A 27541-nucleotide genomic window follows, 5' to 3' on the forward strand; every position below is an offset into this window, starting at 1 on the left:
GGCCTTAAAAACCTCTAAGGATGGAGATTCCACCACCTCCCTAGGTAACCCATTCCAGTGCTTCACCACCCTCTTAGTGAAATAGTGTTTCCTAATATCCAACCTAGATCTCCCCCACTGCAACTTGAGACCTTTGCGCCTTGTTCTGTCATCTGCCACCACTAAGAACAGTGGAGCTCCATCCTCTTTGGAACCCCCTTTCAGGTAGTTGAAGGCTACCATCAAATGGGCACTAACTTCTCCCCTGAGCTATCTGAAACCAAGCTGTGAGTGGTTCCTGACCCTGTTTGACAGCCGGCTCCCCAACAGCCAGGGTGGACTTGCACATGGCTGGGTCTGCCTCACTGGACCTTCAGAGCCACAGCCCTGTTAAGCCTGATCAATGCTAAAATAGCTGCAACTTCAGCAAACAAGAAAGGTTAAATATATGGGGCCGCCTGTCTGCAAAACCCCAAGGTGCCGTTCTGTTGAGCCTTGTGGAAGCAGGTTCCAAAACCAGATGACTCCTAAGGCTTTGATAACCCATAATTTGAAGCTTTATATTCTGGGCTTTCTACAGCCATGGACTCTGCCTTCTGCATTGTGCTCTGTAGCAAACCACTGTCTCCCGGTCCAGTGGTGTCGGAAGGGAGAGCAGATTGACTAGCATGCTGCCAAAGGGCAGGGAGTGCTCCAGAGACCAGAGCTCCACTGACAATATCTGAGCAGGGGAATTCCCTTTTCCAGGAGCTCAGTGGACATGGTAATGGTGTAGCAAAACCCAGGGGACCTCACTGAATCAGACGGGAGCCACCCATGTCTGTGCTGCGTCAAAACTTGTAGTTGCCCCAAGTTTTGAGCAGGTCTGTCCTTGTAAAACACATGGGTCCTTCTTGCTTGCTTATCTTCACAGTTTCCAAAGTATTCGTCCACAATTGCAGAAGGGGCCAATCTGCTGGTGGGTTTGCTTGTGTGCTTCCCTCGTGGAAGGCTTCTGGGGATGTGCGTGTGAACCGGTCACTCATGGAGGAAAAGCTTCCTCCTGTAAAATCTGCTCAAGAAGCTGGGCGCTCTAGCTTGGTTTGCAGCTGGCTCTTGGGAGGAAGTGTTGTACTCCAGGCAAAGCTGCCTAGTAAAAAGTGTTTTCCATATTCTTGCCCTCAGTTCAGGGATGAGTCTTCCTGTTCTCTCAGGGGTAGGATGGCATCTTTCTGTGTTGCTTTTTGAGGGCTCCAGATTAAATTTTGAATCCAAATTAGGGCCCGGTAACAAATACTCAATTCCCGTCTGGACAGTAAAGCCTAGTGGTTGGGAACCAGCTAGCGGGGGATTCACAGTGAAGTTGCTCTATAAAGAGCAGATCTGTCTGAATGGCTTCAGTCACTTTACTGCAAGCAACTCTTCATAGTCATTTCTTGACTGCCCTGTCCACAAACATACAGGTGAGACCCTGTAGCGTGAACCTTAGCTGCTGTTGTGCACTAGGAATCACACCCACAACAGTGGCATCTCCCCACTTCTCAGTCCAGAGTGCTCTAAGAATGGGGCTTGGATTACGATGTCTGACAAGCTGTAACAGTACATTCGGCTGTACAATGGCCAGGTAAACAGCTGGCTGGACAAATGAACCAGGTGTGCGCCGAGGCATTAGTTCTGTAGTTTTTATTCTGCTAATCTGCAAACATTCTGTCCTTTAGTGGGTCTGTTCACTTGCAGGTTAGCAGGTTTCTGCTGTATTCATGCAGTTACGGAGCTGCACTGCACTTAGTCTATGCGCTGGCTCCCTGCCGTGCCTCAGAAGCGTTGTCTTCTATAACTAAACAGACGTTTCATGTAGCCTCTGAGGTGTATTGTAGATATGACAACAGGCCCTCTTTAAACGCATTCCTACAATGAGCTCTCAGGCCCATTCCCCTTCAGCACAGTCACCACAGTTCGGCCCTTTCAGGGTCTGTCTATGCTGCATGCTTAGCCTGGGTCTGTGGGACCCAGGCGTATGTACTAGGTGTTTCCAAGCCAGTTGTTGAGCATTCACGCTGCATTGCAAGCCTGGGTTTACAGCTAGTGGACCTGGGAGTCTCAGCCATGCTAAGGGTCCATACTGCACTACTCAGATCTTCTGACTAAGATCTGCGGCTTGATGTGTGTCCACCCTGCAAAATGACAGGGCTTTGACCTAAGTCCCAGCAGCCCTTGAGCTCTGACCCACCCCCCAGCATGGTCTTAGGACCTGGCCCCTGAATGCTTGCTGATCTGCATCAGACTGATTTGTGTGTGGACAGAAGTAGGGCTTGAGCTTAGTGTGCAGTGTAAACATACCCTCAGAGGGCAGGCTCTGCACCGCCTTTCCCTCTTCTTGGTGCTCCTCCACTGCCCCAGTGATCACTAACTGCCCTTGCTTTGCACGATGGGAACATGCATTATGCTAAGCACCACCAGACTATTTCTGATGTGGTTATCACATATCTGATCATCTGGCAGGCTGCCATCATGTCTGCTGTTGATCCCCCTCTGCTGCCTTCTCGTTCATGGAAAGAGCCAGCAAACACCATCATTTGTGCTAAATGGAATCTGGGGGAGGGGTTGCTCTGTTTTTCACTCCCTTCCCTACTTGAAAAGGACAGCGCGGCAGGCAAGCACAATCCAGTTGCCAACTCAGAAGAGCAACATGTAATGTTCTACCTGTACTCCAGCTGGGAGCTGTGTGGCAGTTCTCTTTATGCAGTCAGTAGACTTCCCCCAAAGGCTGAGTGACCACCTCCCTCCACACACTTGCTGGGCCAGAATCCTTGTGTTTATCTTTTCCCTTCTTCCCAGAGCGGTGCCCAATACTAGCCGATGGTGGAAGGTCGCTGTCTACACTTAAATTGCAACAGTGGCACAGTTGTAGTGCTTCAGTGTAGCCACTCCCTACAGCCACAGTGGCTATAGTGTTAAACCACTGCCCCGAGAGTTTTTCTGTCAACCTCCCACTGTCTGCACCGAGGGGGGTGGAGGGTTAATAGGCTTAACTATGTAGCTGGGGGCTTGTGGATTTTTTCACACTCCTGCTGACATAGCTGGGTAAACATAACTGTTTAGTGTAGACCTGGCCTTAGTCTCTATGTTTTCTGTGCAGGGGCTAAGTTTGACTGGCTGACGTTTCACCGACTGAATGGCCCACTTCCTTTTAAAAGACACAAGGAAAAATCTCAACCGGCTTTTCATAGCTGCGAAGGCCAGAAGGACTGTTATAACCTAGTCTGAGCTCCTGCATGACCAGGGCCGGCTCTGGCTTTTTTGCCGCCCCAGGCAAAAAAGCCTCCTGCTGCCCCCTGGCCCCCGGCGGGGAGGGCGGCGAGCCCGGCCGCGGCCCCGCTCTCCCCGGCCGGCTGGAGCGCCGGGGGGAGGGCGGCGAGCCGGGCCGCGGCCCCGCTCTCCCCGGATGAGCGCTGCCCCCCTCCAGGTGTTGCCCCACTCCAGGTGCCGCCCCAAGCACATGCTTGGAGGGCTGGTGCCTGGAGCCGGCCCTGTGCACGACACAGGCCAGAGAGCCTCATCCAGTCTTCCTGCTACCCGCAGGGGAAACTGTTGGATTTTTCCAGCCTGGTTTGTGTCTAGGACCGGTGGCAGTCCAGTGAAGACAGTCCAGGCCTGTCACTGGAGCAGATAATCCTGCTGGTGGGGTCGGGCCCGAGCTCTTGTTGTCAGTGACTGTTTCAGTGGCACTCTAGCTCCCTGCAGAGCAGGAAAAGTGTAGTTTCCTGTGGCTTGGTGGTCGTGGGTAGCCGCTGAAGAGACCAGCTTGTAGAATTGTCGCTGTTGTTTCTCAGAGCTGCAGGAATTCTGCTGGTCACATATTAAAGAACTGTGACCACTCCTAGACATCAGTGATACCAGGACAGGAGGAGAGACTGGCTCCCTACTAGATGCCACGTGCTACCCTATATGGGGAGTAAATACTGCCCTCCCACTGTTCCAGGTCAGTCTCGTCTGGCCGTGGCTGGTGGGAGAGCTCCTGTCTTGCTTCTGCATTGCTCTCTTGCTCCTTGGGGTGTGGTGCCACCGCGCACCCGCTTGCACCGGGTGAATTGCATGGATTGGGGCTCCGGCATCTGCACTGAGATACTCCAGTCCTTTGCTCAGTGGATAACCCCTTCCTCCCCACTCATGATGCACAACCAGATCTTGCTTTGAAGCTGGATTCTTCAGACTGAACAAGAAGCTTACATACCTCACAGGGTCCTGCCTTTCCCAGAATCCCTTGCTATCCAACCTGCTTTCTGGTGGAAATCAGAACCAGACTGTACTAGGCCTGAAGCTTCCCTTAAAGGGCCAGCATCCTATTAAAGTCCCCTCCGCTCTCCTTCCCAAGCCCCTATCTGTAGCTGAAGCAGCACAAGTCTCCGATCACTCTGACACATGGTTTTCCCTTTGTGGGATATGGATGCAGCCTGTATTCCTACATCCTCCTCCACAGGTGACCGGGGCCAGCCAATGGACTCTGAGTCCACCTCTGAAAGACACAGCTGTGCTGCCTCCTTGCAGAGAACAGGCTGGAGGCTTGTCCCCCTTTGCTAGCTTGTGTGTCCCTTCTTGGGGGTCCTGGCCCCCTGTGTTCCAAGGCAGTGGAAGGTAGGTCTGCTCGCAGTTACTAAGTAGCGTTTGGATTGCAATGATGGTGGCGAGGGTCGCTTTCTGTGCAAGAAACATCGTTGATTCTTGGCCCTCCTGTACCAGGCTGTGCGTCAGGAAGCTCCTGGCTTTCGAGGATGTGCTCAGGCAATAGGAAGTGGGTGTGGATTTTGATGTCCTTGATAGAACAGATTACAGCTAAGAGGCCTTTCTGCTATCTGAAACCACTAAGATACCAAGGCCTGCTCCTTTAAAGTATGGGCCTCTCCCGGTGCCTGGCCAAAACTCCCTACCTCTGCTACTGGGCAACATGCTGTGCACAGTTTCTGCTTGGCTGGCTGCCCTGTAGTCCAGGGGAGGCTGAGTTCCAGTGGTGCAATAAGCAGGTCGCTTGCAAAGTATCCTCTGTGATAAAGGTGGTGTGTGAATGTAAGCCCCGTCTCCCGAACAGTACGTGGGGATCTTGCGTTACTGTCACAAAACTTTGGCTGAAATTTCAGATTTTAAGCATAAAGGGGAGTAAAATTAGAGAGATTCTGCTCTTAAAAAGGATTGTGTTACGTACTAATTAGTACGTGCAGTTAAGTGTTGTAAGTATCCATCCATTTCCTTCTCCTGCATTGCCCTGCGCTCATTGAAATCCATGCTAGCGGATTGCAGCAATAGTCCCAAGTATGGAGACTGAGAAGCTGTGATGCATGTTAATCACTTCTTTCCCTCCTCTGATTTTAGTGGTACTTCACGCCCCACCTCCGACAAAGATCAAGCGGGAACTCCACAGCCCTTCCTCCGAGCTGTCATCCTGTAGCCGTGACCAGAGTCTCTGTGCTAACTATGGAGACAAGTGCCTCTACAACTATTGGTAGGTAGAACTGAGATTCATCCCCAGGACCGCAGAAGGTGGGGGTGGCATGGAGACTGGAAGGCATGGAAACCAGATGCTGGAGAATCCATCTGAGACGGATGTTATCACCTCTGTGTTGCTAATGAAAACCCCTCCAGGCTTAGTTGGAAGGGAGATTTGAAAGCGCATTCACTTTGAGAGCTAGCTTCTTACTGATTAAATTCCTGAGCTCATGGAAGTGAGGGCAGTCCCAGGCTGCACAGAGCATCAAACTTCCTTGTGTTTCCATGAGCACTGTTTGCAATTGCTGATTTAAGCCATAAAAACAACTCTACATACGCAAATGGGCAGGATTGGCTTCTGGGAGAGGTTGCTTTAGGGCTCTTGTATGTTAACATGCACCAAGGCAGTTGTTTAGACATCCAAAGGTTTCCAGGAATCCTGGACAGCACTGTGCGTGCAGGCTCCTTCAGAATGCTCATTTCCCTGGAAACGAAATCTACACGGCTCTCTAACGCATAGTGCCATCTAACTGCTAGTGAGTACTAGGTGATGCTCAGCTGCATGTTAACTACTAGTATCGATTAGCAGAGGTTGGTCCATCAAACAGGTCACAGCTAACTCCTGCAAAATGCACTGAAAAGAGACTTGGGGGGGGGGGGGGAATATGACAAGTTATTCTCTTACTTTTCATGAGTGGAAGCTAAAATTATCTTTGAGGAAAACGTGTGGCAAGTGTTAAAGCAGGCCCCTGTGACGCAGCCTGTCTGTCACTCTTGTGAAGTACAAAGATTCCCTTGGGGCTGCTAGCGGATCGGGCTGTGTTAGTGCTGTCACTGCCTGACAACCAGGAATGCAAACAAGTCTGGGTTGTTCTGAGCAGTGGGTGAAGCCGCGTGAATGCTGTACTCACTACATCGTGGTCCTCTCCATCTTCTGTTCACAGTGCCTATGACAGGAAGCCCCCTGCTGGGTTCAAGCCATTAACCCCGCCTGCCACCCCCGTGTCCTCTGCCCAGCAGAGTTCCTCGCTTCCTCACCCTCCACCTGCTGCGTCCGTGCAGGCCGCTGTCCATGTTGCCCCAGCAGGCGCGCTGCGGGGGGCTCCCCAGGCGTCGGCCCCGCATGCTCTCCAGGAGCCAAGGCAGCAAACGTTCGCTGTGCCCCGGCCACCTCATCAGCCCATGCACATGCCTAAGATGATGCCTGAAAACCAGTATCCAGCAGAGCACAGGTAATGAGCCAGGTTTGCTTTATCACACGGCGCATGCACAGCAAGAAGCCGGGTGTCTTGTGTTCTGAATGCTTTTTCCTCATTGGTTTTGCTCGTTTGACCAGACATGACATGCGGGGTCACATGCCTCTTCTCCCTCCCCTCAATAACACTGCTGAAGCCTGCTGTCCTCATGTTCTCCGCCCCCCCCCCCCCCCCCCCCCCCCCCCACACACACACCTTGGCAGGGATGGGTTGTCTCTTGGTCTCACACCATGTGTTGGGCAGAGGAAATACAGTTTTCTATGGGGCGCTGCAGTACCTGTGGCGTAGTTGCTAACATTCCTTCTCCAGTCCTGGAACCACAGGATTATTGTAAGCTGGGGTGGCTGGCTTGTAACAGCACACTTGTCAAGGTATATCGCCTATTTCAATGTCGAACATTAGGCAACTTTCTCCCCTTTTCCCTCTCCTAACAGAGAGTGAGCCTGGGGCCTGCCTTGTCCTCCCAAAGGGAAAACAGGGTTATCTCTGACTCCAATACAACAGCTCGCTTCTGGAATGCCTTCCTTTGGCTTCACAGAACACTAGAGAATGCTGTCTGGGAGCTATGTCTTAGATCTGTGCCTAGAGGGCTCTTCTGGCAGTCTGCTCCATTGCCTGAATGATCAATGTTAATACTGGAAACTTCCTTTGCTGTAGTTTACACCAATTACTTGGATCTCTGCAGATTTTTCTCTGAGCTCTTTTCTTTTGAAAAGACGCAGGTCAGCAGCCTTGGAGACTGTCTGGGCTCTTCCCAGAAGAGACACAGCATTAGCCGTGATGGCACTGACCTCCCCCACCCCTGCAATGACTTCCTCTAGGGATGAGCTGTTAGTTTGGCGTGTCTGCCCGTTTTGCTCGTCAGACTGATACTACAGTAAATGTGCCGATCAGTACCAGTTGTGGGTTTTGTTGTAGAAGCTAGTCAAACCGCACTTGGACTGGGACCGCTAAACTAATTTGATTTAGGAAATGGAGCAGCCAGTTCTTTGGATTACAAAGCCCCTGGGTGGGATCTGAACTGATTTTATAGAGGTGATAGGTTCTGTTTGCTATCCATTCCCACATTGCTTCAGTCGTCACTTACTGATGGCATTAATTGATTCTCATCTTTAGCAGTGCCGGCTCTGGCTTTTTTGCCGCCCCAGGCAAAAAAGCCTCCAGCCGCACCTCCCCCCACCAGCGTGGCGGTGGAGTGCCCGGCTGGGGCTCTGCTCTCCCTGGCGGCCGGGGCCCCGGGCGGAGGGCAGAGTACCTGGCCGGGGCTCCACTCTCCCGGGTGGCCAGAGCTCTGGGGGGAGGGCAGCAAGCCCCGGTTGGGGCTCCGCTCTCCCCAGTGGCCAGGCGGGAGGGCAGCCAGAGCCCTGGGAGGAGGGCGGAGTGCCCGGCTGGGGCTCCGCTCTCCCTGGCGGCTGGAGCCCTGGGAGGAGGGCGGAGGGCGGAGTGCCCGGCTGGGGCTCCGCTCTCCCTGGCGGCTGGAGCCCTGGGAGGAGGGCGGAGTGCCCTGCCGGGGCTCCGCTCTCCCTGGTGGCCAGAGAGCCGGGGGGAGGGCGGCGAGCCCCGGCCGGGGCTCCGCTCTCCCTGGCAGCTGGGCGGGGAGGGCGCCAGGCGGGAGGGCAGCCGGAGCCCTGGGGGGAGGGCGGCAAGCCCTGGCTGGGGCTCCGCTCTCCCCAGCGGCCAGAGCCGAAGCACCACACCGCGCTGCCCCTGTCCAGGTGCCGCCCCAAGCACAAGCTTGGTGGGCTGGTGCCTGGAGCCGGCCCTGATCTTTAGAACATGCCTTTCACGTATCTGTAGATACACTTTGGATATCTTGACCCCCTGCCCATCTCTTCCCTAGACTGAACACGTCCCAGTCTCTTAAGACCAAGGAGAAATTGTTCTCCAAACCTCGCATAGTATTGCTTTCTTCAATATTCACTAGTTCCCTTAGAACATTTTTAGTGTGCTGCCCATACACTAATATAGTACTGACTCAAGCTGAGGATTAATCTGCCTGAGTCAAGGCAGATAATTACCTTCTGCTTTTGCCACGTGACTCCTCCCTTCACAGAGCCAAGTAGATGAGTTTTGGTGAATTGCACTGTTTCTCTGTTCGTGTTCGAAGTTTAATGCACATATGAAAACTGCAGAGCCTGGATTTTTTTTTTTTTTTTAAACGGGCTTGTTGCAACGTTTGTCACTTCCTGCAAGAATCTCAGCTGCTTTCTTCCTTCTTGAGAACATTCTCTAGTGGAGCCAGCACCCTGCCGCCCTGTTCACACAGCCTTGCCAAAACTCCTGGCTGAACATCCTCCACCCTGGTTCAAGTCCTCCAGGCTTTGGGGGTGACGTGCTAGGAGTATTTGTGTGTTCTGCAAAACAAGGCAACATTCCCAACATGTTTTTTTTCCACTTCACCCCAACTTTCCAGCAATGCAGATCACAATGCGAAGCCCTCCTCTGCAGTACCACTTTCTTGCTCATCTGTTGATGTAGTCATTCCCTCATGTCTGGAAATCACTTGACAGTCGTGCTTCCTTGATCTCGGATTATTGTGTTGCTTTTATCACACTTCTGCAGTTTGTTGGGATTGTACTGTGTATTTTAACCATAGCCTCCCAAGTGCTTGTAAACCTTCCCGTTGCTGAGTGTCTGACACTGCTCCACGTTGTCTCTACTCAGTCCATTGCTAGAGAGCACCGTGACAACCTACTTAGTTCTACCTTTCAGCCCGATGCTGAATTTTATCAGTTACTCTGCTTGACTCTTGCCAAGCTGTGTATCCATCTTATTCCAGCAAAGTCCCAGATAGAGCTATGTGGAACATATCTGCACACACAAGACTGGCTGCAGTGACAAAGATGTGCAAAAAAAGCATCTGGGTTCAACCTAGTTTCAAGTTTGTTTGCTGTTTGTTCATGTCCTTTTCCTTAAGCTGGTGCTGCTAGAACCTAGGTAGGTAGATTGCTTTAAAAGACCTAGATGGGCTTTTGCCTAGTTCAGGGGGCAGGAAGTCTGCATCCTCATCTGTATTCCTTAGTCTGGGTTATCCACGCCATTGATTTATTCCCTCCGAAGTGCCAACGATGTGCATGGCGGAGAATTCTTTAAAGATGGGATCTGCTGAAATTACGGGGGAATGGAAAGCGGGGGGGGGCTGGTTCGCTACAAATTGAGCTGGCCTGTTTATCTGTCAGGTTTCCCTATTTCTGCCTCTGTAAACGGGCGCTTCGTTTTCGGTCTCCACTGCGGGATGTGGATCGATCCCACAGAGGAACAGGCAGGGCAGGCGGGGGCTATAGTCAAATGAAGGTCAGTGCACAAAGTTGGCCACGCTTTATTTTAAGCAGGATGAGATGTGAAATGCTTCCCTAATCTGCACAAGTGGAAACCATAGGAACACAAGTCAACACTGGGTTTCAAAAGCTGAGCCCACCTCCCTGGATATCTCTGCTCTCATCTTTCTCCCCTCGCTTTCCCCCCCCCCCGCCACCATCTCCAAAAAAGCCCTAGTGAATGGCACTAGCATCTGAGGTTGCCTTGCAGCCCCCAGGGCTGCGAGCTCCAGACGACCTGAAAGCTATGCTTCGGCTACTGGCTCGCGCCCATCCGGAAGTGCCTCTTCCTGCAGAGGCCATACCACCACAGTGCTAGAGTTTCAGGCTGAAAGGTTAGAGGGGCATCCATCGGAAGTGGAGTAATCCAGGCCCGTCAGCTGCAAAGGATCCAGTTACAAAGGTCCCAGGGGCCTTGGTGCTTGGGAAAGGAATTGATTGGTAGAGATCGCCTTTCAAGGTGCTGAGATGTTGAGCAGCAAATTGTGGGTGGGGGCTGGGCTGGGCTCCTGTTCACATCTCTCCCAAGTCACAGCACTCAGCCTCTGGAGCATTACAAATAGGGGCGGATGCCTTTCACATCCTGATCTCCTCCCCTGCAGGCACCGGCTGGGGGTTCCCCGGCATACCCCCTGCCCGGGTACTGCAAATCGTAACTTGTGCCTGCTGCTGGCACACGCCTGGGCACCTTTCAGTGGCTTCCTTAACTGGAGCGTTAAGGATCCAGGAAGGATGTGCGACAAGGTTCAGCAGCAGGTCACTTGGCTAGAGGTGCCTCAGATGGGTTGTGTTCTGCAATGGCCCAGGTTGATCTCTGCCAACTTGAGCATCCACGAGAGCTCAGAGGCCCACACCCCACCAGAGAGTTAAATGCTTAATCCCAGCCCCAGAGGCAGATTAGAGGCCACTTGGCTTTCTCAGGTTGGAATGGATTCAGCATTATGTAATTGCCAGCTCCTCAGTCCAAGCTGTGTGACAGCGCAGGAGCAGAACATCCTGGGGCTCTTCTCTCCTCTGTCCCCTGTCCATGGTGTCTTGTCCTCAGCAAGGGGTAGGAACGGGGCTCCCTGGTCTCCCGGGAGGCAGGTATTCGTCTCACATAGACTCATAGACTTTAAGGTCAGAAGGGACCATTATGATCATCTGGTCTGACCTCCCGCATGATGCAGGCCACAAAGCCCTCCCTGCCCTTTCCCTTGACTCTGCTGTTGAAGTCCCCAAATCCTGTGGCTTAGAGACTTCAATTAGCAGAGAATCCTCCTGCCAGCGATCCCTGCCCCATGCTGCGGAGGAAGGCGAAAAACCTCCAGGGCCTCTGCCAATCTACCCTGGAGGAAAATTCCTTCCCGACCCCAAATATGGCGATCAGTAAAACCCAGAGCACGTAGTCAAGATTCTCTAGCCTGACCCTCGTTAGCCATTATACTATTTACCTGCCATGGCACGCTGTTCCTTTGACTAAAATCATGTTATCCCATTAAACCATTCCCTCCATATACTTATCTAGCTTAATCTTAAAACCAGACAGGTCCTTCGCCCCCACCGTTTCCCTCGGAAGGCTGTTCCAATATTTCACCCCTCTGACGGTCAGAAACCTTCGTCTAATTTCAAGCCTAAACTTCCCCACGGCCAGTTTATATCCATTCGTTCTCATGTCCACATTAGTACTGAGCTGGAATAATTCCTCTTCCTCCCTGGTATTTATCCCTCTGATATATTTAAAGAGAGCAATCATATCCCCCCTCAGCCGTCGTTTGGTCAGGCTAAACAACCCGAGCTCCTCGTATGAAAAGAGATGTTGTAAGGTCATGGTCAAGTGGGCCCGTCTTCTGGGGCCTAGACCTTGCCATAGCCACGTCTGTGTGAATTTCCTTGATGCAGGCGGCCTTGTTTACCAATAGCTGGCTAGCGGGCTCTTGACCAAGGAGCTAGGAGTGATGGCCTGCCGGGAGGGGCTGAATGGATTTGCTCCAAATGCCCCACCCATGAAGATGGTAAACGTCCCTGAGAGGCAGGGGAGGGCAGTGACATGTCATTCCCCTACCCTCATCTGGATGTAGCCTGGTGATAGCTCCCATAGCAGCACAGGAGGCAGGTGTAGGGAGGGGCCTAAAGCCAAGCTGCGCTGGCTGAGAGTGTGTGTGTTCCCCTACTTGGATGACTGGCTAATCCAGGGCAGTGTGGCACAGGTTACATCTCCTGATTCCATCACCAGCGTTTTTGATGAGCTACCCAGGTACCAGGTTGTGCCTGGGGAGTGGAGCACTTGGGAGCCGGGCCGGATGTTGGAGGGAGTGAAACAGGTTTGTCCGGGCTGGGCCCGCCCCACCTCTCATGAGCATCTCTTGACTTGGTCTGCACAAAAACTGCTTGAATGCTGCCTTCACCTGTCTGAGTCTGCCATGGGCTAAATCTATCTGGGCCCACATGGCTGCTGGTTTTGTCTTGAGTGGGGTTGACAAGGGACTACAGAGACCCTGATCATAAAGTACACGTAGGACTTGGTAGCCTAACTGCACTCCATTTAAAAAGCCATCTGCATTGTGGGAGAGCATGGCGGTCCCAAGAATGTTGCTAGTTCGGTTTGAGCCACGTTGCTCCTGTGATGAGCTAACTTTGTGTGTGGAAAGCCACTTTCCAGGTGGAGGTGACTGTGGTGCTCTCAACGAGGGAGCTCCTGGCTCACCATCTACCCTGTCCTCCAAGGAGAAGATGGTACTGCGGTGCCATGGGAGACTCTTCCCCAAGATGGTGTTTTGAACTCTACGAAGGCTGTAGCCCTGCCAGCGTCTTTCCCACAATGCTGCTTCAATTCCACAAGGCCCTTCTCCGCATGTTTGGTGTCGCAGGATCATCGGGGCTCTAACATCCCACTTCTCCTTTCATGTGCCCCAGGTCCCCAAGTAAAAGGCTGGCTGAATGCGAGTCACTGCTGTGAGCTGGCCCACTTACAGCTGCCAGCAGGTGTCTCTCCCCTCGGCGCTTACAAGGGCCTGGCCCTCCTCTCCCCTCTGTTACCATGTCCCCTGGCTTTGGGTCATTCTGTGGAGGTGATGGGCTTGCTTTCTTTGGACTGTCTTTGCTTCCCACTGGCTGGAAGGGTCCATGTGTGGTAGCTAGAGCCTTTGGGGGGATCAAGACATAGTTTTCCCCCCCAATGCAATATGGCTGCCTGTAGAGACCAAAAACCTTAGAGCTCGGGGGCTCTATCTGTCTCTCCCTGGGGAGTAAGAAGCCCAGGACTGAAAATCCTGTCATAACTGCAGAGAAGCAGGGTTACAAGCTGTCCCTCACCTCTCTTTAAAAGACCAAACCAGGCCCTTGGCCCAGCCCTGACTGGCAGCAGCAGCAGCATGGTCCCAGCCACATGGGAAACCTCCCATCTGACCTAGTTCTCAAACTCCATAATTCTCTGCTATAGAGTCTCTGTGCAGCTACCTGGTAGGAGCTGGTTCCTGCCCGTGAATGGCTTGAGAGGCAATTGGGGTACATGAATGCACCTGAGCCCTACCTATAAATGCCCTCTCCATCCATTCCACAGTGGTTCCATATTGGCTCCCAGGGTGGGAGTGGGACCAATCCAGTCTCGGTCTCTGAGCATTGCTCAGAAACCTAAGGCTGCAGCTAGTTAGCTCAGAATTGCAGTTCAGCCTCTGTTTCAGAGGGCAAGTGCATTTGACACCTGTAATCTCTAGTTAATGAACGTCTTTGGTGGGGTCCCTGGGCATTGCCAGTAGCGGCTAGCAGTGGGGAAAACAGGGCTAGGTATTCTACTTTTGTCAGGGTAATGGGCGTGAGTTCTTGTGGGCTGCCTGTTTGGCAGAGCTGGGAATGGATGGTTTCACACCGTACAGTAACCTCTCTCTCTCTCTCTCTTTCTCCCCCCACCCCACCCCAAAGGTTTCAGAGACAGCTGTCTGAGCCCTGCCATCCTTTCCCTCCTCCGCCAGGCCTTCCTGGAGACAGTCGCCCAGTCTACCACAGGCAGATGTCCGAGCCTATAGTCCCAGCCGCTCCGCACCCTCCTCAGGGATTCAAACAAGAGTACCATGATCCCCTCTATGAGCACGGTGTCCCGGGCATTCCAGGGCCTCCAAGGCATGGATACCAGTCTCCAATGGGCATTAAGCAGGAGCCCAGGGATTACTGCATTGACTCAGGTTTGTATGGGAGTTGGAGATGCCACTGAAAGGTTTAGCCAGGACCGCGCCTTGGTGCCTTTGCTGTAGTGTTCCTCGTGCGCAGGACCTGGGCCCCAGGGCTTCACGAAGGCTGTTGAGCACCCTCGTCTGAGGAATAGACCCCATTTGGAACTTGCGGACCTCAGCCAGAGTCTGTAGGGAGTGCAGCGTCTCGGAAAGGGAAGCTGCTCCCTAGGGTGGAGTGCAGGCACTGCAGCAGCTTCAGAATGCTGTCAGGGGGAGCGTGGAGAAGTCACTCCCCATGGCTCTTTTGAAGCCGAACAGCATATTGGTTCATGCCCTAAGCTGGAGCAGGCGCTGCTATGCTTTCTCAGTTCGCTGGGTGATTTCCAAGCACAGCGAGGGACCGATGGGGAAGGGAACAGCAGTGTTTATATACAGCAGCCTGTTGGTTTTCTCATGCCTACAAAATGCCTCCAAAGAACCCCTGCTGGCAGTAGGTCAGTGCCCAGGCTTTGCTGAGGCCCTGTGGAAGGAAGCGCCTTCTGCCCGTAACCTAGCACCCTGTTCGCAAGCCGTCTGCGTGGCTGGAGTCCTTCCCCGAATGGCTGGGGTGGAGAGCAGGTTGATGCAGCGAGTTCCAGCTGATTCACACACTCCAGGCTAGAGCCAAGCTGTATCTCTCCCCATCTCTCAGCCAGCGCTGGGGTGCTGCAAAGTACCACTAGCTCTGCCACGCTAGGAGAGGAACGGAGCTGCAGTTGGCCCACCTGCCTCTGCTGAGGTTTAGCTGGCAACTTCCTCGAAGGTGTCTTGATAATGTTGCATTAAAGCGGTGACCTGTGTGACCTCAGCGCTTCCCACTGCGGGTGTGGGAAACCGCGCCCCACACGCTGCCTCCGAGCTAATGTCTAACCGAGTTAGAATGTCAGATTACTTTTTTTTTTTTTTTTTTTTTTTTTGTATAAAGAACAAGCATCAGGAACTCAACAGATGTTGCTGTATCTAAGCACCAGTAATCTGCACAGCGGTCCTGCTCAACTGCACTGCAGACCTGTGTGCAGAAACACCGCGTCCTCCCCTCCTTCCCTTAGCTCACAGGGGCAAAGGTTATCTGAGCACACAGAGTTATGTGGGCTCGGGCTAAGCTTTCCCCTTGGCCCCAGGTAGCAGACTCTGTTGACCCATAGTGTGATTTCTGCTGGCTGCTGACCGTGCAGGGCCTAGCTACACAACAGAAAATCCTCTAATCGCCTTAGGCCTAAAAATACGGTGACCTCTCAAAGGCAGGATTGGATGCAGTCGTCAGCAACAAACTGGAGCAGATGTGGGGGGGGAAGGGATCTAAATTTTTTGAAGGACTCTTGTTTATCTTCAATTTTCCTCCCTTCTCGTGTTGCTTGAGCTATTTGGGAGAAGACGAAATATTGGGCTTGTTCTCTTTTAAGACCATCTATTAACGTGGATTGTTGAAACAGACCTTTCCCTATTGAGTGTCTCCAAATCGCCTTTGCAAGTCAATTTGGATTGCCTTTTCCAAACCAGGAAGGAGCCTGTACTTTGTGCTGATAACCTCTTCCTACTCATTTTGAGACCGCATGCCATTGCAAAGAGATGGGAGTGAATGAGAAGGGGGCTGTCCCCTGTAGGAAGAGGAGAGAAGAGCTGGTTTATAAGACCTCCAGGATAAATATGCTGTACCTCCAGTTGCAGTATCCTATTCATGCCAACAAATTCAGGACACCTCAGTTTAGTCTCGGCTTTATCTTTCACGTTGAATCTGAGGGGGGTAAATAGTCACGTGGGCTAGGAATAGTTCAGAGCTATGAGCTGGCCTGGAGGCTTCTAATTTCCTAGATGAGGGGGAGTTCTTTTTTCAGAGAAGTCTTCAGGTCAAAGCGAACATTGAGTAGAATGATCAATCTTTCGAGCAGTCCCTGAAATCTTATGTGCAGAGCTCTCGCCTCTTGAGCACCTCTTGCTGCTGTGTGCAGTACTGCAGCCCTCTTCCTGACCCCAGGGCCCCATGTAGGTTGTTGCTCTCACCTGGCGGGTCTTCAGCGGTTCAGCCTCTGGCTGGTCACACAATCAAAACAAACCCTTCCAGGGTAGCAAAAGTCCAGCAAAACTGTCTGTCTGCCCTCACCTCGGTCTTCAGCCCCGGCTCTGGGCCCTTTAAACTCAGCCCTCAGGTTGGGCTGCCAAACGAGCCTTGTCCCCATCTTCGGTTTGACACCGCTTCCCTGGGGAGGGGCGGAACATGGCACCCCCACTGCTCTGGGTGCCAGCCAAGGGTCCCAGCAGCCACTATTCATTGCTGCTGCTTCCCTGGGCCTCTTCCCACCTGGACCCTTTAGCCTCCTCCCTTAGCTTGGGGTTGATGTTCCCAGGGTGCCTCTCTTTCCCAGCTTAAGCAAGTGCAGCCAGGATCAAACCCTGGCTGCCCCTTGAGCTCCTGTGGCCAGAGAGGAACCCCCGTCCCTCTGGTCCCAGCTGAGCTCTGGCTACTTCTGGGAGGCCTCTCTAGGCAGGCCTGGAGGACCCCCCCCTCTGTTGCTTCTGCCCTGAGTGGGGGTGGTAGGGACAGGCCCTGCCATAGTGTGCCGGGAAGACAGGGTGCGTCCTATCATATGTCACCACAATAAAATAGCTTGTAGGGCTGCATGATATCGTGGGGTTTCCTGCTCGCATGGCGCTGCCAATCCCGGGTGGGAGGCATGCAGAGTGCCGAGGAGCACCGCTAGGGCCCCGGAAGGACACTCCAGCCTGTGACGGGGTGACACTGACCCCACCCAGCAGGCAGAAGTGCTAAGCCATTGCACCTGTTGACCACGCGCAAAGCGACTATGTAACAACCCCGCACTGCTGCCCCCCATACCCCCCAGGAATATCTCAGCACGCTGCTTCTGCTGTGCTATGTGGCTAGGGTGTAGCGCTGCCTGGTTCAGTGCAGGCTTAACTCTGCTGTTGTTTTGATTGCAGAAGTGCCTACCTGCCAGTCGTCATACATGAGAGGAGGGGGCTACTTCCCCACGGGCCAGGAGGGTAAGTGTGCACGTGTGTACACCAGACTTAGCACTGCGGGGATGGTCATGGGTGCACAGTTGCATGTCAGTGATTGGGGCAGAAGGTTGTGGAGGCTGCTGACGCAAAGAACCCTGAGAAGTGTCCCTTGACAATGCTACTTCAGTAACAGAACCACCACTGCTTTAGAACGGGAGAGGCCTAGGAACTTCCCTGGTTCAGGTACCCACCCATCTGTAGCTTCCTTTCTGTACTGGGGTGAGTCCAGCACCACTGTGAAAGCAGGTGGAATAGCAAACCAGCATCACTGCTGATTTAGAGATCCAATCTGCCCCTTACCAGACACTCTGTATCCTTCCGTACGACTGTTGAGACTCCCATTTACCGCAGCATGAGTTCTTCCTTCCTGCCTCGCTCTTGGGTGTATTAAACGGTGGTACGGGCGGCTGTGCCTGATGCAGCTGCTAATAATAGTGCGTCTCCATTTCAACTGACACTTCACCTGAGCTAACAGACCATCCCAGCTGTGTGAGAGAGCAAGGGGAAACCACGCTGCCTTGCTCAGCCACACATCTTGTCGGCCGCATACTTGCCTGTACCCTTTAGTCTGGGATAACATGCCTGATAGAGACAGTAAGAGGGTTTTCAGTTACTGGAGCTATATGGGGTGGGGAAGAGGAGAAATCCGAACGGTATTTGGCCAGCGGAGTGGCTTTCAGCTTGCTCACTGAACTAGTATAGACAGGTTTTCTGCCAGCAAATAGAATCTAACATTCTGAGGGCCAGGCCGAGTGAGCCGATGTACCATTTAGCCCAGAAAAGGGACTGTGCTCGGATGTGCTTCTTGCAAGTGAAATGTGCTGACTTTCTAAAGCTGTTAGCTTCATGCCTGGCCTCAAGGTGAAGGGGAGGAAACCAATCCATGCTCCAAATCTGCCCATAGACCAGTAGGGTTTGGGCCTGAGCATTAGAGAAGTCCATCCAAAAGGCAGGTATGAATGAGTTTGTGCAGTCAGGAATATGTTTTTTTTACAGGTTCTAACTCTCCTGTAGTGCCTTTGCTAACCCCGGCACAAAGGTCCTGCTTGGTTTGTAGCCTGGAATCCAACCAAGGCCGTGTTTGTGGCTATGGCGCTGTAGCAGCTGGGATTTCACTGGTCTCAGCTGGGTCTTTCGTGCATTCTCAATGGTCTCCTGAAAGCCTTTTTAGTGTGTTTGTTTTGCTGAGCTGGCTGATAGACAGTCAGCGTTTATTAATGCCACTGGCTGCCTGTCCCGGTAGGATGGTGGGGAAACATTCTGCTAGAATGTGGAGATCTGGATTCATACCAGACAAATTTCAGTTTTCAAAGAAACTGCGTAAGATGGGCCTCAAATAAAGCCACAGCGCTCTGTAAGCAAAGGGGGTAGCTAGCAGATGTCCAGCAGATTTCTGATCTGGGGTTTGGTTGGTTCAATGGCACGATCAGCTAATCACACCTCTGCACCTATAGCATGCATGGTTCAGCATAGGTCGCCTCTCAGGTCTGGACTGCGGAGCTAATGGCCATGCTTTCCTCCTAGGATTTTCCTATGAAAAAGATGCCCGTTTGTACTTTGATGACACCTGCGTGGTGCCGGAGAGGCTGGAAGGTAAGACACTGGCTGTAATGCGGCAGGGTGGGGGGGGGCAGGCATGGAGCTGCCTCATAGAATTCCCATGGCCGGCTCTTCTGACAAAAACAGGGTAAGAAACCCAAGCCAGTGGCAAAAGGATGCCAGAGCTGGGTTCTGTAGCCAGGCCCCACTCTCTCACCATGGCATGGTGACATCCTCGGGCAGTCTTGTTCTAGGGCTAGAGACCAGCCAGGCTGGCTCCAAGTGCAGGAGACAGCAGGTCAGCAGCGAGCATGTGGTGTTGGGAGCAGGTGATCTAACACGTCTCTCCTCCCACACAGGGAAAGTGAAGCAGGAGCCCACCATGTATCGGGAGGGGCCTCCATACCAGAGACGAGGGTCACTACAGCTCTGGCAGTTCCTGGTCACACTCCTGGATGACCCGGCCAATGCCCATTTCATTGCCTGGACAGGCCGGGGCATGGAGTTCAAGCTGATCGAGCCCGAAGAGGTACAGAACCGGACACGGGACTTGCCAGTAGCTGCTGGCTTGGTTACAACCCAGAAACAAAGGCCTCTGTTCCCAACTCGCTTCCCCCTGAGCGCTCTGGGCATTGCCTGGTGCAGTGAGGGGGGGGGGAACAGCGGGGGAAGGATTGAGTCTAATGGGGTTTAATACTTTACTGGAAACGAATGACTAGCTTGGAGCCTCAGGCTGATCAGGGCTCTCTCCTTTCCACCCATCTTGCTCCCTAAATGGCAGGTGGGACGGGGGTGGGGGTGGGATAGGGAACATCTTTGCTGGGGACATGGAGTGTGCTCTGGATCTCCAGAGGGGAGACCCATGGGCATTGTGAGCAGGGGCTGTGTACAGTGGCTTTGCAGCCTCTTGAGGGAGGCTGGATGAGGCAGACAGAGCCTTGGGATGGAGCAAATGTAGCCTTCTTGGTATATGCTTGGGCAGTGGTGGGGAAGTCTGGCTCTTGCCCAATGCTGGAGGAGGTCTGAGACTCTGGCTCCCCTAGGACAGGGGCGCTAAGCTCTCCGTTTGTAGAGTCAGTACTGGGCTGGCCATGCAGTCTGCCTCACACTGGAAATGCAGAGGGTACAGATGGGGTGAGTGCTGGAGCTTGGGCATGAATATGGAGGTAGATTTATGGTTGATGCTGGGGTCTCAATCACTGTAGTGGAAACATCCAGCAGTGAGATAGTTAATGTTGATATTTAGACTGTCATCACTAGGTTTCAGAGTCAACATACAGCATAGTGAGGGTTGAGGAGCAGTTCCCATCTCTCAGAGCTGCCTCTGCTATGCTCCCTTCCTGTGGGTGAAGGGAGTGTGTTTTCTGTTTGCTTACTTGGGGCTGTTTTGCTGCTCCAAGGGCTAGAATGGTTTTCAAATGGACATGTAGATTCTGGAGCAAGGGCATGATTCCGCAGCAGGGCACTACAGGCAATCGCAGGTGTAGTGGCCATGACACATGCAAGTCCTGCCAGCAGTGTAGTCTGTAGCTTTTATTTTACATTCAGTCTGCTTTTGAGTGGTCTTCAAGATGTAAAAGCCAGCAATGCTGTCTCCATTGGCAACTGGAGCAATTAACCTGCAACTTCCAGCCCCAATTCCCATCTCAGCAGACACCGAAAAGCAGAACTGTCATGTGGAAATATGTCCCTCCTGCCCCAAAACAGCTGGGAACCCAAAATAGGGCCGTTTCGACTGCAAAGCACAAAGGTGTAATGAGGGGTTACTGCTGTGATGCCAGTGTAAGCCATACCCTGCTCAGGTCCCTCTGCTTAGGGGCCCATATTCCCACCGGCAGTGATGGTGCTTTGCCCAGGGCTGAGACGCACACATTGCCTTCGGAAGAGCGTTCCCTCTTGTGGAAACCAGACTGCCTCCTCCGCAGCCCCTGTTCATTTGTCTTTCACCCACAGGATCCCATTGCTTGGTGACCCTGGGTAGGGCCCTGTGTCACAGCTTGTTGTCGGATCTTCTCCCGCCTGTAACACAGCCAAAGGGGAACATGTTGAACAGATGGCACAAGCCCAGGTCTCCATGCGTCCTGCTATGCCAGAGCCCCAGATTGGTAGCAAGCAATCTGCCAACCAGAAGCCCTGGGTGCTTGTCATTATCTCCTATGCTGTAGCAGCCAGTTCATGCGCTCTTCCCGGGCACTCCGTGAGAATCATTCCTTCCCTTTCACTCTAGCATGTTGCCTTCCCTGCCCACGTGGCCTTGGGCTGGCCCAGCACTTGCCGGGTGCATTGGACATCTAGCAGGGTCCATAAGGTTTCCAATGTAGCTGTCGGCTCTGCCCTGGTGATGCCCAGTGCCTTCTTGGGTTCTTGGATCGCCCTCTGTGAGGAGCATTGGGGCACGTTTGCAGGGTGACGCAGAGGAAGAAGCAGTTTAAGTAATTGAAACCAGCTGCATCGCTGAGCAGTGCACTCTGGGTAATGATCCATAATCTCTATTGCGCCGTGCATGGAAATTGTGGTTTTCAAACGGCTTTTTTGGCAGGCTCCCTAATCAAGTGGCTTTGATTGTCTTCCAGTTGAGCACCCTCTGAACGCTGACAGGCGGCTCTTCAGTCTGTAAATGCTTTTGCCATGAGTCTGCTTTTATTGCCTTTGAGGGGGGAGGATGGAGTTAAGGGGGGGATGCAAGTGGGGAGGTGGAACATGTGGCAAAAACCCACTGGAGCGCAAGGAGCCGTGGTCCCTGGGATGCTGCTGCCTCTCCTTTGTGGAGGAGATAGGACAGGAGTCATGTAATCTCCTCCAGCCAAGAGCAAGCTAGGCAGGGAAGCCAAGCTCTCTTCTGTCAAAGTGCTAACTAGCCCGCACGCTCCTGGAGCCGTCCCCAGCCAGGGCCTGGCTAGCCGTGAGTAGGCCTCGCGGGGCTCACCAGCGCACAGAGTCATGCAGCGGTGAGACAGACAGAGCTCTTCTGTGGCCCCCTCCATTAGCGGAGCCTTGGTGCTGGAAGACGATTACGTAACCATAGCTACCGGGCTGCTTGGAAGCCCTGCGTGTACAAACACTCTCTTGTTGCATATGGAAGTGATGGCAGGAAGAGGCTGTGACTGAACAGATAGCGTGCTCTGGAGGCACTTCCAGAGCTGGGCTGTGGGGAAGGAGTGGGGGGGTGCTGTCCTGCCTACAGTGCTGTAGCACCTTACAGCTTTCACTGAGGAAAGGCTGGTGGGGGGTGGAGTGATAGCCGGGCTTCCTTTTCCCTCCAGAGGTCGCATCTTTGCTTTGAAGTGCTTAGATTTCTAGCAAATAAGTCATTGCTGTTCTGCTGCCCCTTGTTAAACAGACTGAGTGTCTGTGTTAGCAGGAGCTGGCTCTGCAATCTGTGTCCATTCCCTTCCACGAGCCATGAATAGAGACCAAATCACTGAACCTTATGGAAGAGGGATCACCATTTCCTCTTAGGCTTGGAGCAAGGAAAGGGATCGAGAGAGATGTTACGTTCCACAGGTGTGGCTTGGGAGGCTAAACCCAGGTGCCTCTCTGATTAGCTAGGCCAGGTATACCTTTGCCCTGATTTTTAAACAGCTGAAGAGAACAGCTCCCCCACCTGCTAGCCACTTCGCTGCTGTAACTAGAGGTCCTTGGGCCAGTTTCTCACACCTCTGCAACTCACCTGGTGAACAGAAAAGGGTTTCCCCCAACCTGAACATTGGCCAGGGGGATTTACCTGCTCTGCCAGTCAGTGCTGCCATTTGAACTGCTCTGTTTTCAGCTCGGGTTGCCGCCTCAGGCCTCTGCGTGCATTTCCCCTCTGTTACAATGCCTCAGGTGGACAGGGTTTGGCTTAGTGCACTTAGTGTCAGGAAATCCCATTAATCTATCTCCAAGTGGATAATGGTGCCGCGTGGCTTATTGTCCATTCCAGAAATCCCTGGGGAGGGGGCGGATTGGTTGGCAGCAGCCTCATGTCATCAGATTCCCGCTCCCGAAGGGAACGGAAATGAGTAAACCTCTTCAGGCTACTCCGGAATCTGCTTAGAAATGATGGGGTTCTCTTGCAGCCCATTAGCAGCTCCTGCCTGTGGCTGCCTCTCTCAGGTTTCTGAGGTGACCATTCTAGTAATTCCTTATTGACTGCAACCAAAACCACAGAGCTTAGCTGCCGTGTGCTAATGGCTAGTGGTCGATAACCCAGGGGTTGGGTAGAAGTGATTGCTCAGCTAGCCTACTAAATTCTGAGGCCCCAAGTGACTCAGGGGGTTGATAATGGGACACAGAGCCGGGACGCAGAGTTGAGTCCAGAGGCCGTCGTTTGGCTGCTCTGTGATGTATGAGCAGTTGCTGGTTTAGGCCCAATTTCTCATAGACATGTGAGCACATAACAAGCCACCACCTTGGCTAGCGCAAGAACTGAATGGTACATGCAGGTGCCAACTGTGCCTGGGTCTATACCTGTTGGAGGACTCTGGTCACCAAAGCTCTTGGGGACCTCTCTCAGTAGCACTAACCTTTGGCAAACCCATCAGAGCTGCCCCTGGGTCTTCATGCCTGTCTTCTCTCCCCTCAGGTAGCTCGACGCTGGGGAATCCAGAAGAACCGACCAGCCATGAACTACGACAAGCTCAGCCGTTCTTTGCGCTACTACTATGAAAAGGGCATCATGCAGAAGGCAAGTAGGTCACCGCTGCCTGTCAATGGCAGACCAGATGTCTGAGGGTTGAGGGCTGGTGCATGGGAACAGCCCCTCTGGGTGTAGGGGCAGGGACTAACGGCAGCAGAGAACAGCATGTGGAGTGCCCACAGCTAGTCGGATTGCTGAGTGGCTGCAGAACCTTTCAGGAGCGAGAGCCAGGTCCCATGGCTTCTGTCACTCTGGGGACAGACACTTGGAAGAGGGAAATGACTCCACCAAACTAAGGCAATGGAAAACCATGATGTAACCTGGTTTGGGGCAGGAGCTGTTAGGGGAGAGACTGCAGCACCAATTTAATTTTTTAGCATCTCATGGGTGAACTGTAAAGATGCAGCCCTATGGAAATGGAATGCAAAGCAGCGAAGCGTTAATTGTTCTGTTAGGCTGTCATACTGAAATAATGACAACCCTAGCATGACTGCTGGTGTGCCTAAACCTACACTGAGCTGTTACAGGCACGTTTATACCGGTATAGCTGCGTCCGTGCTAGGGGATTGTGGCTTGTTGACTATTCTGCTTTCACCCCAATCTATTTCAAGCTAGATGGAGACAGTCTACAGACTAGCCCTCTCCGCTATACTCTAATAAACTATCAGATAAAGCACTTTGGAACTGGAGGGGCTCGTTTAGCCCTATGGAGGCAGTCTTTTACAGTAGCTTCAATGAAAAGCCCTCAGGAGTGTTGTGCTGCTTTTCACTGGGAGAGGAGCAAAGTTTGCCTTAATAAATGACAATAAATATCCCAATCCAAACAGCAGTGCTGGGAACGTGAGCATACCCTGTAGTCAGGGGCCTTGTGAATGAATCCTCCAGCCCTTATGCAAATTGTACCTTTTTAACTTCTAATACTGTACGGATGAGTGCTCAGTTAAGGGCTTCGTTCAAATTCTGCCCCCTAATGGAAGAACTGAGACATCCCATTCTAATCCACATCAATGTGTCCTGAGCCACGTGTGGCAGCTGAGATTCTAAGAACATAACAGCCATACTAATGGCCGTACTAATACATACTAATGGCCCATCTAGCCCAGTATCCTGTCTTCTGACAGTGGCCAATGCTACATGCTTCAGAGGGAATGAACAGAACAGGGAATTATCGAGTGATCAGTCCCAGAGCATGGGGTTGCATCCCTGACCATCTTGACTAATAGCCATTGAGGGACTTATCCTCCATCAAGTTATCCAATTCTTTTTTGAATCCAGTTACATTTTTGGCCTTCACAGCGTCCCCTGGCAATGAGTTCCACGGGTTGACTGTGCATTGTGTGAAGAAATACTTTGTTTTGTTTGTTTTTAAGCCTGCTGCCTATTAATTTCTTTGGGTGACCACTGGTTCTTGTGTTATGCGAAGGGGTAAATAACACTTTTTCTCCACACCATGATTTTATAGACCTCTAGCATACTCCTCCCCTTAGTCATCTCTTTTCCAAGATGAAAAGTCTATCTCTTTAATCTCTTCTCATTTTGTATGGATACTTGGGATTGTTTTCCAATGTGCATTACTTTGCATTTATCAACACTAAATTTAATCTATTTTCTTGCCCAGTCACCCAGTTTTGTGAGATCTCTTGGTAACTCTTTACAATCTGCTTTGGACTAAACTATTTTGAGTAATTTTTCATTGTCTAAAAATTTTGCCACTTCACTTACGAATATGTTGAACAGCAGTGGTCCAAGTTCAGATCCCTTAAAGACACCGCTGTCTACCTCTCTGAATGCTGCCTAGGGGATTTAGGCACATCTTCCATTCAAATGTAATGGAAGATGCATGTCCAAATTCCCTAGATGTCTCTTGAAAAATATCAGCCAACACATACACAATCCCCCCTCCACAATCTCTTTCTATCCGTTGCACCCCTATCCATACAGGCATTTGACAGCCCACAGAGATGACCCATCAGTTTGAGTTTTGTGCCTTTGGCTCCTAGCTCTGCATTGTTCCTCCTATTATGGATGGGGTTTGTGAAGTGTTGCACAAACTGTCTTTACAAGTAGAAGGAGCCAAATGTTTTGGAGTGTGCTGGAGACTCCCAATTCTCCTAACACAGGCGTTTGTCTCTGCTTTTAGGTGGCTGGCGAGCGGTACGTCTATAAATTTGTCTGTGACCCTGATGCCCTCTTCTCCATGGCCTACCCGGACAATCAGCGCCCGTTCTTGAAAGCCGAGCCTGACTGCCATGTGACTGAAGATGATACCTTGCCTCTGACACATTTCGAAGACAACCCCGCTTACCTCCTGGAGATGGATCACTGCAGCAACCTTCCCTATGCGGAGGGCTTTGCTTACTGACTTGCTGCAGGCTAGCGCTAGAAAGTCAAGCTGGGGCAAATAAAGGCAGTGGTTTTGTAAAGAATGTTTGCTCTTCGTAAAACTGAACTCTCTAACCATGATTGGTGGAGCCTAAAATGTACATTCAGTGGCCCCGCTGAAGACCGAATCTGATAGCTTAAGGACTAGGAGTAGATCTGCCAAAGGCTGCAACCATGAAGAGTTTTTCGGGGAGAGGGTTAACTTGAAGTCTTTGTTCCAGGCCACACTGCTGTGGACATGTGTGTGAGGTGTGGCCATTGTGCCCAATGGTCCCCCTGGAACTTGCCTAGACAGTGTGACTGTACAGCACACCATCCTGACAATCTGCTTTGCATCAATCACAATACTTGTAGCTGCCTTGTGTGTTGGAAAGGGCTTTGTTTTGCACAGACAATGGATTTGCGGGGTGGGAGGCGATCTGAGCTAGTCTGGTTTAGGCTTAAAGTGTGGTGCTTGGCCTCCTGGGAGTGGGACAGCACTCTGGGTGGTTTCAAATGCATAGCACCCCAATCGGACCTGAGGAAACCTCCGTTTTCTCTCTAAACAAAAACAAACCCCACCGGACAGCTCCCCTAACTCCTGATCCGGTTCTCTGGAACCAGGTTTCTGCTCTCCTGTGGAGTCCATCACTTCCTCCCTGTTTGATGCTTGGGGGGGATGGCTTTAATTGCAGGGGAAGGGGGGTTGTGGCAGGGTTTTTTCCCACGTGTTGGGGAAAAGTTTATAAACCAATTTTGTAGTCTTTTGTATTTTAAGGCGAAGCTGCTCTTTGCAAGCCTGCTGGTTCCCCTCCCCGCAGCAGTGCCAATGCTCTGAGGACACTGCACCCTGCGTGGCAGCTTCGCCACCAGCCACGCCCATTAGCGTCTTCTTTGCGCTCTCCGCATCGGATACCGTACAGAACACCTGCGCACTATACGTTTGGAATGTTCTGCAAGACAGCAGGGCCCTGCTGTTTGGGTCCCCTGTGCGCAGCTCCCGCGCTCTGGGAATTATATGTATATAATCCATGCATATCCCACTGGGTTAACTCTCCAAGCCGTGACCCTGTGGCACGGCTGCTGTGGTCCTCCCGAACTACCTATTCCTCTCCATGTCACTGCTCAAATTTTAACCCTCCATCGCACTCCTGGGATTTGAGACTGGGTGAAACATACAAATAACAGAACTCTCCGCTTAATTTCCATGTCACAGTTCCCTCCCTCTTCAGTGTGTTTAGGTTGATCTTATAAGAGGAGGCTTTTTTTAAGAATTAGGCTATAATACCTGGATGGGGGAGGATTTCAGGGATGTCTCACCATAAACAAAACATACTCCAGTTCACCTAAATCCCATGGCCTCATGCAGTTACCGCTTCCTAACTTACTCATACCACTCCTATATACTATACCTATATGCATATTTTTCCCCAACTATCTATACGTTTTTGTTGTAAATGCTGTATAGGGTTTTTTTCCTTCTTAGTTAACCTGGTTTGGGTTTGTTGACAGTCGTTACTTTTTTTGAAAGTATGAGGATTAACTCTTTGTAGACTAAATTTCTCTCCCCATGATGTATAAAGTGGCCTGTACAGTCATGAAATGTGGGATGCAGGCATCACTCTTGCACTCCTGCACCGAGGGGATGGATGCTAGCTGTTGTTCAAGGTGGAAAGTCTACAGTGCAGAAAGGGTTAATCTGAGGAGTGATCTGAAATAACCTTTCCTTGAGCAGGGTCGTGCATCTCCTGCAAAGCTGCATTACATTCTGTACTGTGTACAATAAAGGATTTTGCTTTCTGTTCA

At 52.0% G+C, this 27541-nt stretch overlaps 1 protein-coding gene across 1 annotated transcript; it reads left to right on the plus strand.

The window, feature by feature from the left end:
- Window positions 1–5276: 5276 nt before the first annotated feature.
- On the plus strand, window positions 5277–27541 carry ETV5 (ETS variant transcription factor 5). The gene is made up of 8 exons (XM_034781702.1): window positions 5277–5455; window positions 6384–6671; window positions 13913–14172; window positions 17137–17199; window positions 18742–18810; window positions 19116–19285; window positions 23321–23422; window positions 25515–27541. Exons 1-8 carry the CDS (start codon window positions 5292–5294, stop codon window positions 25734–25736), a joined length of 1338 nt encoding a protein of 445 aa, XP_034637593.1. The 5' UTR covers window positions 5277–5291; the 3' UTR covers window positions 25737–27541.

Source organism: Trachemys scripta, chromosome 9, assembly GCF_013100865.1.
Source record: "Trachemys scripta elegans isolate TJP31775 chromosome 9, CAS_Tse_1.0, whole genome shotgun sequence".
Classification (NCBI taxonomy): Eukaryota; Metazoa; Chordata; order Testudines; family Emydidae; genus Trachemys; species Trachemys scripta.